The 16142-nt window shown below is 41.1% G+C and overlaps 1 protein-coding gene and 1 non-coding gene across 2 annotated transcripts in view; one reads left to right on the top strand and one right to left on the bottom strand.

Annotated features, from left to right (window-relative positions):
• The window catches only part of TBC1D31 (TBC1 domain family member 31), a 47388-nt gene extending 38230 nt beyond the window's left edge, over positions 1 to 9158 (top strand). Inside the window, exons 16-20 of the mRNA XM_004373028.2 lie at positions 1875 to 1967; positions 4688 to 4828; positions 6229 to 6423; positions 6936 to 7074; positions 7861 to 9158. Of these exons, the coding sequence (XP_004373085.1) occupies positions 1875 to 1967; positions 4688 to 4828; positions 6229 to 6423; positions 6936 to 7074; positions 7861 to 7994 (702 nt within the window). The 3' untranslated portion in view covers positions 7995 to 9158. The remainder of the gene's footprint in view (positions 1 to 1874; positions 1968 to 4687; positions 4829 to 6228; positions 6424 to 6935; positions 7075 to 7860) is intronic.
• A 5102-nt stretch (positions 9159 to 14260) lies between these two features.
• On the bottom strand, positions 14261 to 14333 carry TRNAM-CAU (transfer RNA methionine (anticodon CAU)). Its single transcript has one exon. It is a non-coding gene; the product is annotated as a tRNA-Met (tRNA).
• Between the last annotated feature and the right edge of the window lie 1809 nt (positions 14334 to 16142).

Consider the following 16142-nt stretch of genomic DNA (forward strand, 5'->3'; position numbering starts at 1 on the left):
GTCTGTTGGCCATTTGAATGTCTTCTTTGGTGAAGTGTCTGTTCATTTCCTTTGCCCATTTTTTAATAGGATTGTTTGTCTTTTTGTTGTAGTAAAGTGGTTTTTAAAATCTGTAATCCCATTTAATTATCTCATCTAGTGAATGATACTGTATTATTCTAAAGAGGAGTATGTTCTTCCCTAAAATTAGTACAGGCTTAGAACTCTGACTTCTTTATTCCAAACCCCTTTGAGATAGGGGAAGACAATTTTTGGTCAGAGATTCCTGCAGAATCCTTTCAGTGGCATGATCTGTCAGGTGCCTGCCTTTCAGCCACCTGTCGTTGCATCTCCTGTTCTAATATTGTCTGTCCTTCCGTCTCCCTGTTCTGATTGTCTGTCCTTCTGTCTCCCTGTTCTGATATTGTCTGTCCTTCCGTCTCCCTGTTCTGATATTGTCTGTCCTTGTTTCTCCCTGTTCTGATACTGTCTCGGACCTTCCGTCTCCCTGTTCTGATATTGTCTGTCCTTCCGTCTCCCTGTTCTGATATTGTCTGTCCTTCCATCTCCCTGTTCTGATATTGTCTGTCCTTCTGTCTCCCTGTTCTGATACTGTCTCGGACCTTCTGTCTCCCTGTTCTGATATTATCTGTCCTTCCATTTTCCTGTTTTGATATTGTCTGTCCTCCCATCTCCCTGTTCTGACATTGTCTGTCCTTCCATATCCCTGTTCTGATATTGTCTTGGACCCTGCCAAACTGTAGAAGCTCCTCAACTCACAGCTTAGGCTCCAGCATGAAAGTGACACACACAAGTGATTGTGGATGTCTGTTAGCAGCAAGCAGAGTTGATCTCTTTTTGCCCTCTTTGTGTCTGAAAATTCATAAGCAAAAGAGTTTCTTTTATTGAAATTCCAGAAAAGCATTTTGTGCTATGTCAAACCTTTCCTTCACCTCTTGAGATTATTACTACTCTTCCTTCATAAACTCAAGCATCACCACTTTTGAGCTCTTTCCCACTGTATTCTTGTTTTTATCTGTTTCTCCTACTATAGATATTTGACAGCAGGCCGTTTGTCTTTATCTGCAGTACCTAACACTGCTTTACGAATGCAGGTAGTAATGCAGTCATTAAATGTTTGCTGAACTAAATGAACGAGGCTAGATGGCTGATCGGTTATAGTGCTTTTGTTATTTAATTTTGAAACACATATCACATACTTTATCCTCCTCACAAAAAAATAGGTACCTTAGTCAGATAGGTATTTAAGACAGTTCTTAAGATTCTGTAGTTGAGAGTGTCTTATCAATAACCTCTAATATGTAGGAATGAAAGCTTCCAACTAATCAAATTTTAGAAAAAAGTGAACTCTAAATTAACTAAGCCCCGAGCAGAGTACACACAGGTTGAATAGTCCACAATAGATTTAAACCTAGAGTTATTAATTGCCAAGCTTAATTTATAGACGTGTAGAAGTTTAACCAAAAAGAGCATTAAATAAATGTTATATTTAATTAGATTAAATATTATATATTTTTATCTAGCCAAAATTTAAACTGTTCAAGTTTTTCTAACTTGTAATATTCGTTACTGTAATATGGTAAGATCTACCATCTGTTCTCACAGTCTGGGTAGATGAGCATATGGTTAATCGTGCTTGTTGTTTTCAAAATTAAGCATAACTTTAACTCAGAGATTATTCCTAGATTCCACATGTTAATATATTATTAATATATTCCAATGTTAATATATTGTCAATTATTCTGGTTTCAAAAACCTAATTATTATTTTTAATACTTTTAGTAGGTTGTTCAAGTTATAAGATTTCTAAATCTGTTAAGCAGAAATACTTTGCAAATTCTTCTTGGTATTCACAGTTTGTTACTTGGCCATAGGTATATATGAGAGATCAAGAAATTGCTGCCACAGCCAAAGATCTAGAAATGAGAAACCTGGAACTCGAATCGCAAACGAGACTTTTTGAGAAGGTATAAATCAGCTACTTCCAATATAAGAAAAGCATGGATTGTACAAAGCCTTTTTAGACTGTAATTATTAATGGTTTTTTTATGTTCATTTTGTTTTTTTAAGCAGAATACAGCATCATCCAGGGTCATAAGGTAGTCAGAATGTTTGAATATATGGAGTTTGTTGTAATCCTTTAATTCATGTTTCTATTGGCAACTTAGGCTAGTGTCTGACACACTGGATATAATTGTAATAGTGACTGCAAAACTATTTCAATAATTCACAGAGATCTTGTAAGGTATAACAGGCCATAGCTATAAAGTACTTTGAATTTGAAACTTCTGAAATCAAATCAGCAAATATTTGCCTAGTACCTACAATTTAGTTTGCAAATCACTGGAAAAGGAGCTTTATTAGTATTAATATTTATTATTTGGGAAAAGTATTGTTTACTTTAAAAAGTATCAGAATAGCAAAAGAATATTTGTATTTAAATGTACTCATTTTGCTACTCATTTATGCCCATAAATTAATGTTGCAACCATAAGTTTTCATTTCCTTCAACCCTCTTAAACTCAGACCTTGAGTTTGAAATTAATGATAACTTCAAATTCATAATAGGTAAAATACATATGAAGAATCCCTAGTGGCGCAGTGGTTAAGTGCTTGGCTGCTAACCTAAAGGTCGGTGGTTCGAACTCACTAGCCCCTTCGTGGGAGAAAAATGTGGCAGTCTGCTTCCATAAAGATTACAGCCTTGGAAACCCTATGGGGCAGTTCTACTCTGTCCTATAGGGTCGCTGTGAGTCGGAATTGACTCGACAGCAGTGGGTTTGGTTTGGGTTAATATGCATATGATTGTTTCATATCCACATTAAATAAGATTTAAAATATGGTGCATCCATTCATGTCTACAATAGTTTTAAAATTTCCACAGCAAATTTATTTTAGAACTCAACAAGGAATTTACAGTTTGGTTAAGTCTTCTTTGGTTTTGAATTAGACGTAACTCATTTGGACCAAGCTAAAGTTTCCTTTTTACCATCTTTGTTGTTGGGGGGACAGGAGACAGGGGGCATAATTTTAGACTTAACAGAGAATTTGCAAGGAGAATGCTAAGAATTTCCAAATATTTTTCTCTCACATTCCCCAGTTGTTAACATTTTGCTACATTAGCTTTACCCTTCGGTCTCTCTCTATCTATACACATATACACACACGTACATTTTTTTTCTGAACTGTTTAATTGCAGACATGATCCTCCTTTACCCCTAAATACTTTAGTGTGCATTTCTTAAAAGCAAAGAATCCTCTTAAATCACCACAGTACAGTTGTCAAAATCAGAAAATCAGTGCTGACATAATATTATCTGATGTAGAAGCCTTATCCAGATTTTACCAATTGTCCCAATAATGGGCAAAAGAAAATTAAAGACCATTTTCTCACTTGTCATGTCTCTTTAGTCTCCTTGAAACTGGAATTGTTCCTGAGTCTTTGTATGTCATGACTGATCATTTTGAAGCTTGTAGGCCAGATATTTTTGTAGAATGTCCTCACTTAGCATTTGTCTGTTGTTTCTTCATGATAAAATTCAAGTTAATGACTGTTGGCAGGGATTCCATGGAAGGGAGCCTGAGTTTCTCTCCATGGATCATGTCAGGAGGCAGATATGGATTACTCCCTTTTTGCTATCTTGTAGAGAGTATTTATTTAAGCCAACCTATAGGGTTAGAGAAGAGTTAACCCACTTAAGAGAACTAACTTATAAAATGCTGAACTTTATCTGCTCAGTTAGATGCAAATGTGCAACCACTACCTCTTTCAAATTGGCTTTACTGATTAACACTTTACATGACAAACTTCTCTTACATGAGGTTGATAAAATATGCCTATTTCTAAACAAATTATGTCCCAGAAAACACACAATGTTGTGATTACCTCCATTAGAAATATGAGTTTGACATACCATATATATCTAATTTGAGTAACATTATTTTTGAGAAAAATTGAACAAAACCAACAAACAAGCAAAAACTGTTCTGTGATTCAGAGCTCATCCCCTTTTTCACCTTCTAGGACCTTGTTTTATCAAGTCCGTTTTCTCTCTCTTCTCTTTCTCTCTCACGTCTTCTCCTTGGCATAATACCAGCCTTGCCAAGGCTGCTATAAGGATTAAATGAGATAACATATATATGCCTGCGTTGGGGGTCCCTCAGACCACCCTTGGGTTTAATGATTGGCTAGAAGGACCCACAGAACTCGGCAAAGCTGTTATACTAATGTTTACGGTTTATGACTGAAAGGAGACAGGTTATAATCAGCAGAGGTAGAAGCCGCATAGAGAGATGAAGCACAACCTTCCAGCTGTCCTCTTCGGGCGGAGTCCTCCAGACTGTGCTTCATCCTCCCGGCAGCGTGTGTGACGGCACAGACAGGTGATGGCCAGCCAGGGCAGCTCACCCGGGCCTTCGATTTGACTCCAGTGTTCTGACAAAGCTGATCTGACAGTGTTTCCCTGTGTTATCAGTGCCTTCTTGGGTGATAGAATTTTCGAGGTCCTTGTACTGCCATTTCCACTGACATCCCTGTGTTCGCTTTTTACTTTGAAAATTAGATGATTCCACTTTTCTATTTGTGTGCGTATTAGTATTCTGAAAAAAGAAAAGTTATTGCTGTGTTTCTAGCATTATCATATAGATCAGTGATTTTTTTTTATATAAATGATTTTTGTTTTAACAGAAACTTAATAGAAACCAAGAAGCTGTTGCCAAAGAAATGAGAGAAGATACGGATGCCTACAGACGAAAAGTGGATCTTGAAGAACATGTGTTCCATAAACTCTTAGAAACAGATCAAGCTCAGAGCCTAAAAGCTCAGAAGGTAAAAATATGGTAAATTTAGTGTACACATAGAGGGGGAATTTCCATCTGTCATCCTTGCAGAGGAACAAATTCAAAACTGAACTCTGTAGAATTGAGTTCAATTGATTTCTTTGCTTCAGTTATCACACTTCCTGGAATCTCCCATTGCTTTATTAGATCTAAAAACCAGAAAACCAAACTCATTGCCATCAAGTCGATTCTGACTCACAGCGACCCTATAGGACAGAGTAGAACTGCCCATAGGGTTTCCAAGGAGCAGCTGGTGGATTCAAACTACCGACCTTTTAGTTAGCAGCCGAGCTCTTAACCACTGCGCCACCAGGATGCTTAATTCAAGGAGAGTCATGTACATGTATCTTTCATACCCTTTAAGAATGTTAAGACTTAGAAGAAAATACAAAGGGAATAGTAACTTTACAAATTATGCTGTTCTGCAGTGTTCTGTCTCAGAAATTGCCCAAGTGGATTAGGTTCAAAATATCAGGTCCTGCCTAGTATGTAAGGCAGCATTTACAAAGTGTATTCTGTGGAATATACTATTATTAGTAACTATTATTCAATTGAAACCCTGGTGGTGTAGTGGTTAAGAGCTACAGCTGCCAACCAAAAGGTCGGCAGTTCGAATCCACCAGGTGCTCCTGGGAAACTCTGTGGGGCAGTTCTACTCCGTGCTGTGGGGTCACTATCAGTCAGAATTGACTTGACGGCAACAGGTTATTATTCAGTTAAGTAGGGGCTGCTCAGATAAGTCTTGGAAATGCTGGCTTAAAGTTAGATTTCTTTCATGCCAAATTTGAGGATACTATGCATTGTGAATTGCTAAGAAAATTTCTTAAACTTATTTTATAGAATTTCTCATGGAGTTCCCTTTGGGAAATGCTAGCATAGGTGAACTGAAAGAGAACTTGAGACCTTCAGGAAAGAATTTTCTCGTAACCCGTATCAGAATGTTAAATAAGAACCCGTCAGGGCCTGGCCCTGTTCCAAAAGCCGGGTGTAGTGTAAGCTTTCCCTACCTACTTCTCTGCAACAACCCCACAATAGCCCTTCATTTCTTTTCTTATAGGTTTTTGTCCAGCCTGTTAAGAATAGGCTCTTCTTCCTCCTTTTTCAAAATGTTGAAAGCATGGAAATTGTTGAATCCACGCGTCCCCTAGCCTAGAAGTTCTCAACCTCAGCTGTACATTGAAATCACTCAGAGCTTTTTAAAATTACCAGAGATTGATTTGCTAGGTTTATGGTGGTGCCTGGACATCAGTATGTTTTAAAAGTGCCCAGGTGATTCTAATATGCAGCCAGGGTTGAAAACAACTGCCCCAGATACTTGGATACATTGAATGGATATTCCATAATTTTATATAGTCTGACCTTGTTTTGGTGATTTACAACCTTTTTTAGATAATTGAAGAAAATTTGGCAAATGCTGAACAAGCATGCATAGATGCTGACTGGCGACTTCAAGCTTTACATACACAAAGATGTGATGCTCTACAACGAAATGAACGTTACCAGGAAGTAGCCAAACTCCTTCGGAATAACAGAAGGAAAGAAATGGAGGTATTAAATGCAGCGATGGAGGCGGAAGCTAAAAAGGTAAGAAAAAGGGTGTGAACTTGTTATTCTATCAAACGTTAAATTTTGAAATGGTACATAATGAAATGATAAAATCATCAAACCAAATGATTTTTGTTGAAAAACATCTTAAAGATAATCGAAGTTTAATAGGTATTGCGCAGAGAGGAAGCCCAAATAAACATTATTAAATTATTATTATTAAATTACTGTTGAGGCCTAGCATTCAAGTTAAATAAAACACAGCTGTCATTAATAGTAAAGCTAGCTTAATCTCATAATTGCTATTTCAACAACTGTTGTTTGGGATCTCTGTGTGTGCTAAGTGGCACCTTGAGGTACAAAGAAAACATGCCTCTGCTTTCCAGTTCTTCAGTAGCCTTGGGCTAAGACCCACATGACCATAATACCAACTAGATCATAAGTCCCTGGGAAGATGAAGGCAAGTGGGGTAGAGGAAACCACTGTAGAACTTGCATTATCACAATTTCTGTATAATCTTTTTTTTTTTTTTTTAACTTATTTGTACTTAGTGGGAGGAAGCTGAAGAAAAAGAGTTTCATCTGAGATCAGAAAAGAGAGCTTCTGCTCTTTCAGATGCATCTAGAAGGTGGTTTTTAGAGCAGGAGCTAAGTGATGCTTTAGAACATGCTGAAAATCCATGTTGTGAAGGTGAGTGTCCAGGATGCCTTTCTCTCTCTTCATGGTACTGCAGATTCATTCTTTTACTAAGGTGTGCTGTCATGAATACAGTTTTCCTTGAGGTATACTTGGCACTTTTATTTAAATTATTGCTGAGCTAAAAGGTAATCACTAGTCACCATCTGTTTTCACCATCTATTTTGGCTAGAAGGGGTGGGCTGAAGAGTTCGAGCTGTTAAAAAACAGAACTCCCATTAAAAAAAAGTCCCAACCATCCTGCAGTTTTGTGATCCATAGTTCTATGGTCTTTGGCATCCTTTTACTCCACTAGAAAGTGAGTTGTTCCCAAAATGTTATTTCTAGTTTATTTTAGTAAAAAATACATGCTTTGCCAAGAGCTGATCCTCAGAACAATAGTATATTAAAGTAGCACAAGGAAACTTCTTAGAGGATCCAATCAAACAATTAGGTTCTGGTGCAAGGCATACAGTGGCATCCACTTAAAAATCAAAATTATATTTTAAAACTCTAGAATATAGTACAGATACAGGGAACTTTTATTTTACTTTCTTTTATATTGCTTCCAAGGTAGATAAGTTCTCTGGCACCGTTCATTCCATTCAACAAATAAAAATTTGGCTTGCAAAGGATACTAGGTAATATGTTAGGCTTTTTGTTCAATAAATTTGGTCTTTCAGGTATTCATTTCATTATTGATTTTTGCAACATACTGACCTTTAAAATAAATGCTGTAGCTTTGCTAACCTCAGAAAATTAAATTATTGCGAATTGTTCATTTCAAATTTTGTTTTCAAGTTTCTTTAAATCGAAGAAAACTAGACTGGGACACCACAGAACAAGATCTTCTGGAGAAAGTGAGAAATCTTCGCCAGAGACTTACTGCTCAGGCTCGTAGCAGATGTCAACCCCCTCATGTTTTGGCTACGTAGGAGGCGTATCACCTGGAGACAGTGAGAGAGACCCACTTTGCAATCACTGACACTGATTTTTAGATTATTTATTTTAAATTCCTGTTAAGATTAGCTTTTGTATAGAAAAAAAAGTATCATAACAATTATGTGTTCCATTTAATTCTGATGCTTTTTGGCTTGTAAATAGCTTCTTATACTTTTCGCAATAAAATTTTTTTTGAAATATTAAAACTCGTATAAGCTCTTCCAGGTGGCAAGGACCAGTATAAACGTCAGTACGTTCCGTAGAGGAAGGTTTATTTGAAAGATAAATGGAGAAATAAAGAACCATCTCAACAAGTATACAACCTGGACTGAGAGAAGCCTGGGCACTAACAATGTGGATTGGCCTAAACTACAGTCTTCCTATTCTCCTAGCGGCAGGACCTACTCTCAATGATCCCACTGTCCTCCTACCATCGGCGTCTCTACCACGGCTGCTCCAGCTTCTCCCGTCAGTCTGCCTGCTTCTCCAGACACACTCGCTTTCCATGCCTCTTAAGACCACCAGCGCTGCCAAAGACTTCAGCACCTTAGGCAAATAACTTACCCTCACCGTTTCTGCAAGGACGGTAGAAGTAGCTCATGGACTCAATGTAAGGGTTAAATAAGATAATGTATACAAAGTTCCTGGTCCAGTGTTTGGCATATAGTAAGTGTGCAGTACTTAGTGGGAGTGACTTTTTTGGGGATCACAAAGCATTATGGTGAACCAAGTACTTTGAGTAAGAAAAGCGCTCACTTTAGTCCCGTAAGCAACGTCCTAAAATGCCAGACCGTCAGCCTGATTTTCTGTATGTTCTCAGGGAATTACAAACATATGCCTTCACGGGCCAGCAGGTGTGTGTTTGGTGGGGAATTACAGGAGATAAAATATTATATAGGGTGAGATGGGAGGTTTGCTGAGCTACAAATTGCTTGTTCACCTAAAAGCATCCAAATGCTAAAATACTGTGAATCTGCAGCTACAATCAGCTGTGTATTGCCAGTTCTTGACTTCTACTTTAGGTTTTTTACTAGAATTTACTCCTACTCAGATTGATTTTGAAACCCCTCCCACACACAAAAAATAAATAACAGTTCATAGTATTGCAGTGGCTCATTTTTTTAAAAAAAAAAAACTGAAAAGCAAGTTATTAATAAACTAAATGAAGATGTTCTTTTTTTTTTTTTTCTTTTTTAATCACTTTCTTCCAGTTTTCTCTGGGCCTACAGTTCTCCCAGTAAAACTCTTGATAAGGTCACCTCCTCAGCAGATTTCAGATCCTCGGCTGAATCCCTCCTTGGTTGGCACTTCAAAGATAATCGCATTTAATGAACTAAATAAAATACATGCTAATGATCTCTTCCTGGTTCTTGACCTTATGTCCTCAACCCTACCCCAATTTCTTTATAATATGAATTCTCTGGGATTGAATAATTGAGCTTAGCTAAAATTCTTCCCACACTGGCTATATTCAGAAAGCTTCATGTTTCCCTTTGAGTTTGTTAAAGAAGAGTGATCCCTAGAGGTCTCTTCATATGTATTACAGCCACAAGGTTTCTCTCCAGTGTGAACCGCACAATGGTGACTAAGTGCTGGGCTTCAGCTGAACCCTTCTCTACACTTGCAGAGCTTCTGTCCAGGATGAATTCAAAGATGTTGAATAAGCTATTAAGTTTGGGTAAAGGCCTTTTCACATTCATTACATTTATGGGGTTTTTTCTCCAGTATGAATTCTCCAGTGTCAAGATTGGAGCATTTGCTAACAGCCTTCCCGTAGTGATTACACATTGATCATGGCAATAACAGTGACTAAACCCGAAAAAACTCCATTGCCATCAAGTCAATTCTGACTTGTGCTACAGAATAGAATTGCTCCATAGGGTTTTCTTGGCTGTAATCTTTATGGAAGCTGATTGCCAGACCTTTTCTTCTGTGGTACTGCTGGGTGGGTTCGAACAGCCAACTTTAGGTTAGTTGTTAGGTGCCAAGTCGATTTTGACTCATAGCAACCCCATGTGACAGAGTAGTTGAGCCCCACCAGGGACCTAATGATGAGTACAAGGACTAGGTAAGGCTTGGTTACTGATATGGGTGCACTTATCAGAGATTCTAGATTTAATGTTTAGTCTTGTACCAGTCTGAGTCCAATCTGGAGACAAACCACACAATGATTTGAATAGAGAAAGTTTAATACAAAGAGTTACTAAACTATAATAAGGGAGTAACTATAAAGATGTAAAGAGATTGCTGAAGGATACCTAGGGCTGAAGGAGAGTACGCAAGGAAGGACAAACTTGGAAGCGAAGCCCGCTCTGAAAGCTCAGGTCAGATCACATCAAGGAGGTGTGGTTGCAGACCACTGGATAGTGGAGAAGTTCCCCATGTTGCCCAGACCAGAGCTGGTCCACAGTCCCCAGGCAGCAGGAAACAACTTTCTGGAGATAGGTCAGGTCTTCGGGACTCTGCCATAATATAAACCTCTGAGATCTTGAACATCCTCTCTTCCCTGCATCAGTACATCAATGATACTATGCTGATTGAATCTGATAAGTAGGAAGTAGCAAATACTTTAGATACTTAGAAATACATGTTTGAACAAGAGGGTGGGAGATAAACCCCACAAAATTCAGAGTCCCTCCATTTCATTCGTTTCTGGGGGTTCAGTGGTCTGGAGTATGTAGAGATATTACCTTTGATGAAAGACATGTTGCTACACCTTGTACTAGCTACCAGTAAAGAAAGAGGCACACCACTTGGGGGGGCCTTTTTGGATTTGGAGGCAACATACTCCACATGTGAGTGTGCTGCTTTGACCCACTTAACTAAGGGTTCATAAGTCTGCCAGTTTTGAGTGGGGATCAGAACCAGAGAAGCCTCCTCAGAAAATCCAGTCCACAAAGCAAGATGTTCCTCCACTCAGGCCTGCTGAGCACTAATGGGAGAATCACAGCCTAGACATGTATGGTTTGGGAGAAAATCCATGTCTTCATCAGATAACTGTTCTCCTTTTAAGAAATAGCTCCAGGCAAGGGAGAATGAAAAGAACAGGATACAAGGAAAAGATCAGTCCAAAGGACTAATGGACCACAGCTACCACGGCCTCCACCAGACTGAGTCCAGTACAGCTAGATGGTGCCCGGCTACCATCAATGACTGTTCTAACCGGGATCACAGCAGAGGGTCCTGGGCAGAGCTGTAGAAGGATATAGAACAAAATTCTAACTCACAAAAAAAGACCAGATTTACTGGCCTGCCAGACTGGAGAAACCCCGAGAGTATGGTCCCCAGACACCCCTTTAGCTCAGAAGTGAAGTCACTCCTGAGGTTCACCATTCAGCCAGGGATTGGACAGCCCCATAAAACAAAATGGTACTTAGAGGCACAGCAGTCCAGGGACAAGGGCTAGAAGGCAGGAGGAAACAAGAAAGCTGGTGATAGGGAACCCAAGGTTGAGAAGGGACAGTGTTGACATGTCGTGGGGTTGTTAACCATTGTCATAAGGCAATAGGTGTACTAACTGTTTAATGAGAAACGATTTGTTCTGTAAACCTTCATCTAAGGTACCAAAAAAAAAAAAAACATTATTTATGTGAGATCAAATTGATAACAGCAACTCAAAAGGTTTGATGGGAAGCCTAGGGGACAGTGAGTTGAATATAATGTGATGGAATAATCTGAAAAGGATAGTGAGAATAGCAGCACAACTGAAGAAGGTAATTGATGTCACTAAATTGTACATGTAGAAACTTCTGCAATGGTGCGACTTTGGCTATGTATATTTTCACCAAAAAAACAAAAAACAAAAGGTCCTCCAAGGTCGAGAAGGGAGAGTGTTGACATGTTGTGGGGTTGTTAACCAATGTCATAAAACAATGTGTGTACTGACCGTTTAATGAGAAACTATTTGTTCTGTAAACCTTCACCTAAAGTACGATAAAAAATTTAAAAAAGAAATAGCTCCAGGCTTGCCACTGGCCCCTCCTAGACACTGAACACTTATCTGTGGAATGTCAAGTAACTGTGACCTGAGCTTCCTCTCATGAATTGGGTATATCTGACACACCTGGCCAGCCATAAGATTGCGCATGCACAGCAGCCATCTATTGTCAGGTGGAAATGGCAATGAGATTGGGCTTAAGTATGTCCTGAAGGCACAACAAGTAAATTGCATGAGCAGGTGGCACAGGCTGAGTCAACACTGACTCCTGCTGCATCTCCTCTTCCCGCTCAATCCACACTGTGGCCTCTCTGAGGCGATCCGCATGACTAGTTGACTGAGGAGGAAATGCTGAGGCCTGGTGTATGTATGTTCTGCATAATGTGCTGGCACTAACAAAAGTGGATGGCATTATGGATTGAATAGTGTCCCCCCTAAAATATGTGTCCAACTTGGCTACCCCATGATTCCCAGTATTATGTGGTTGTCCTCCATTTTGTGATCTGATGTGATTTTCCTATGTGTTGTAAATCCTCATCTCTGCCTGTGATTAATGAGGCAAGATTAGGTTATGTTAAAGAGGATTAGGGTGGGATGCAACACCCTTACTCAGGCCACAGCCTTGATTTGATGTAAGGGGAGTTTCCCTGGGATGTGGCCTGCGTCACCTTTTCTCTTACAAGAGATAAAAGGAGAGAGAGGCAAGCAGAGAGAAGGGACCTCATAGCACCACGAATGAAGTACCAGGAGCAGAGCACATCCTTTGGACACAGGGTCCCTGCACTGAGAAGTTTCTAGACCAGGGGAAGATTGATGAAAACGACCTTCCCTAGAACTGAGAGAGAAAGCATTTCCTGGAAGCTAGGGCCCTGGATTCAGGCTTCTAGACTCCTAGATGTGAGAGAATAACTTTCTGTCTGTTAATGCCATCCACTTGTGGTATTTCTGTTACAGCAGTACAAGATAACTAAGACAGATGGCTATTGCCTTACAGTCCCACTTGGAGGTAGGTCAGAAGAACAGTAAAGAAGGGAACTCTTTCCAGTGGGCAGAACTTAGAGCGATGCATTTGCTTGACCAATTTGTCCTGAAGAAGAGATGTCCAGAAGTATGGATCTACACTTGTTCATAGGCAGTTGCTATTGGTTTGGCCGGGTGGTCATGAACTTGGAAAAAAACAGGATTGGAAAATTTGTTACAAGGAAATCTGGGGAAAAGCTATGCAGATGAACCTCACAGAATGGGCATAGAGGGTGAAGATACTAGTGTTCCATCTGCTCGTCAAAGAGTGTCCACTGCAGAGACAGCGGGCAGTAATCAGATGGACAAACAAATCGTTCTGTGGATGTTAGTCGGCCTCTTTTCCCAACCACCTCAGTGCTTGCTCAATGGCCTCATGTACAAAGTGGCTGTAGTAACATGGATGGAACGACGGAGGTAGCCATGTCAGCCGGTGAATATCTAACCCGCCAACAGCAGAGACAACACTGTGCCCCTATATGGCACCATTCCCTGGAGGGGAACAGCCAGCCCCCTGGTGGCAGGTTGAGTACACTGGCCCCCCCGGACTCCTTCCATCTTTGAAGGAGCAGAGATTTATCTCACTGGAATAGACAGGTATTCTGGGCGCGGGTCAGGCCTCTCCATTCGTAATACTTCTGCCAGTCCCACCATCCGTGGATTTACGGAATGCCTTATTAACTATCAGTGCATTTCAGCATTGCTTCGGATCATGGGGCTCGCTCATCTCACAGTAAAATCTGTGCAGCAGTAGGCTCATGCCCATGGAATTAACTAGTTTTCCCATAAGATCCATCACGCAAAAGCACTTGTCCTTTTCTCCAATTCCCGGATGCTCTACAATAAACGCCCCCTCCCCTATTCTAGTTTTTATTTTTTTTTAGTTAAAAAAAAAAAGAAAACTAAAATAACTGTGATTCAATTGTTTAGGCATTCGTTGAGCGCCTGCTGTGTTCCAGGCCTGGTGAGCTGCTCTGAAGATGGAGCGGGGAACAAGGCAGTCTCAGACATGGTGGGGGAGGCAAATAAAAAGTAGACGGGGTAATTCCAAGGGTTGATCAGGGGTCTGAACCAGTGTGCCCCTGGCTGGAACGCCAGGAGCTGGCCGTGCAGCAAGGACAGAGATTAGAGATTTCTTCATGACAATTAATCTTCCCCGCCCAGATTCTTCCGCGGAGACCGAAGACTCACTGAGCCCATGGGAAATACACTCGGATATCGGGGGTCCCCACGTCCATAAACACTTAGACAGAGCAAAACCAGTCTTTCAAGCAGAAGGAAAGTGCGCGAACAAAAGCTTCCTGCCCCGTGTGAGGGTCGAACTCACGACCTTCAGATTATGAGACTGACGCGCTACCTACTGCGCTAACGAGGCACTTACACCAAAGTTTCCGCCTATACAGTAATGAGGCTATTTTGGCGAACAGAGCGCATGCTCAGAATACTGCAGTTGTATTTCTGTCTCCAGCAGGATCCCGGACCCAAAATAAGAGGAGTTCCTGCCTGTCGCGCCCCCTCCCGACGGCGCCCTGCCACCACCGGTCCACCCACCCCGTCGCCTTCCTCCCCCTGCCGGTCCATTTGTCAATCAACAAACACTGCCGCCTGCCTGCCCGGTGCGAACTCAGCACTGAGTTGGGTACGGGGGACACGGAGGAGGGGGGATTCCTCCTGCTGTTGTTGTGAAGCCTTATTTTTGTATGCTTTGGGTTTTTTAAAAAAATTAATATATTTTATTTAATCTAATATATAAAATATCATTTCAACATATAATCAATATGAAAATATTAAATGAGATATTTTACTTTGTTTTTTTGTCTTCAAATTGGACTAGTCACATTTCAAATGCTCAGTAGCCACATGCTGCTCTTGAAAAGCACAGGTGTAGTTATTCATTTGACATTTGCCTTGATACTAACTTTTATTTTATTCTTTGTTGTTGAGTTGTATGCTTTTTTACAAAGCATTTGCACGCTTATTATCCCGAGACATTTATTGAGCACCTACTATGTTCCGGGTACTGTGCTGGGGCTGTGTTCACAGGGACATTCCGGCCTCAAGAGGTTGGGGTGGGCGTACAGATGCATAATGATTTACACACACACACACTCACACACACACACGCACACACGCACACACACACGGATTCCGGCTCGTCCCAGTCCCCTCCTGGCGCCCCAGGTTTGCACGGTCGCCAGGAACTCGGCCATTGAGGCCACTATTCCTAGAGGAGGTGTCCGCAGCTCCGGAGACACACCTCAAGTCACAGCCTCTGCATCTGGGAGCCCCTTTCCCCTTTTCTTCCCCTCTCCTCCCCGCAGCCCTGCACATCAGCTCTTTTAAACACACTCATTGTTTAAGGAAACTTTACATCACTGTCATAAACGGAAAAGCAGGTATTTCCCCCTAATACATGTAAAAATAAATCCGTAACTGGTTCAGGTAAAAACTACCCTTCCAGATCAAATTGACAATAGCAAACTCAAAAGGTTGGATAGGAAGCTTGGGGGCAGTGAGTTTGTGTTGATGGCGGAGGAACAATTCAGAAAAGGAGGGTGAGAATGGTTGCACAACTTGAAGAATGTAATCAGTGTCTTTGACTTGTACGTGTAGAAACTGTTGAATTGGTGTATGTTCTGCAAATTTTTCATAATAAAATGTTTGCGGAGGAGTTTTTTTTTTGTTTTTTAACCTAGAATTTGGAAGACAAGCTCGGGTGTTGGGGAGCAAATGGCAATAGGGGTGTAAGGTGAAGAAAATGACACTATCTTAGCAGCAGGCACCTTCCTGGGTGGGGGACTCCTGTAGTGGGATGTCAGAGGACCAAGAACTGGGCGCTCCGGGGCAGGTGCAGGTCAGGGAGGAGCTGAGGGGTGAGTGGGGATCAGGTTGCCAGGACCCCAGATTTTGCCCACGACACCCAATCATCCACCCCCACGATCCCTGGTGGGAACCTCATGACCGCCCAATCCTCGGGGAAGCTCCTGCTCCCCCCCGTAGCTAGAAACCAGTGGAGGAGCCCTATTCCGCGCGAGGTCGCTGAGGCCCCCGGACTGAGGCGCAGGTGCGGGAGGGTGGAGGCCCGGGCGGAGGGGAGGGAGAGGGAATCTAAACACACGAACCCTCGCGGGAATCTTTGCGGGGGTTCTGGACCCCTGCGGACTGCGGATTTGGGATGTCACGG

Source organism: Trichechus manatus, unplaced genomic scaffold (genome assembly GCF_000243295.1).
Source record: "Trichechus manatus latirostris isolate Lorelei unplaced genomic scaffold, TriManLat1.0 scaffold00022, whole genome shotgun sequence".
In the NCBI taxonomy this organism is placed as follows: Eukaryota; Metazoa; Chordata; class Mammalia; order Sirenia; family Trichechidae; genus Trichechus; species Trichechus manatus.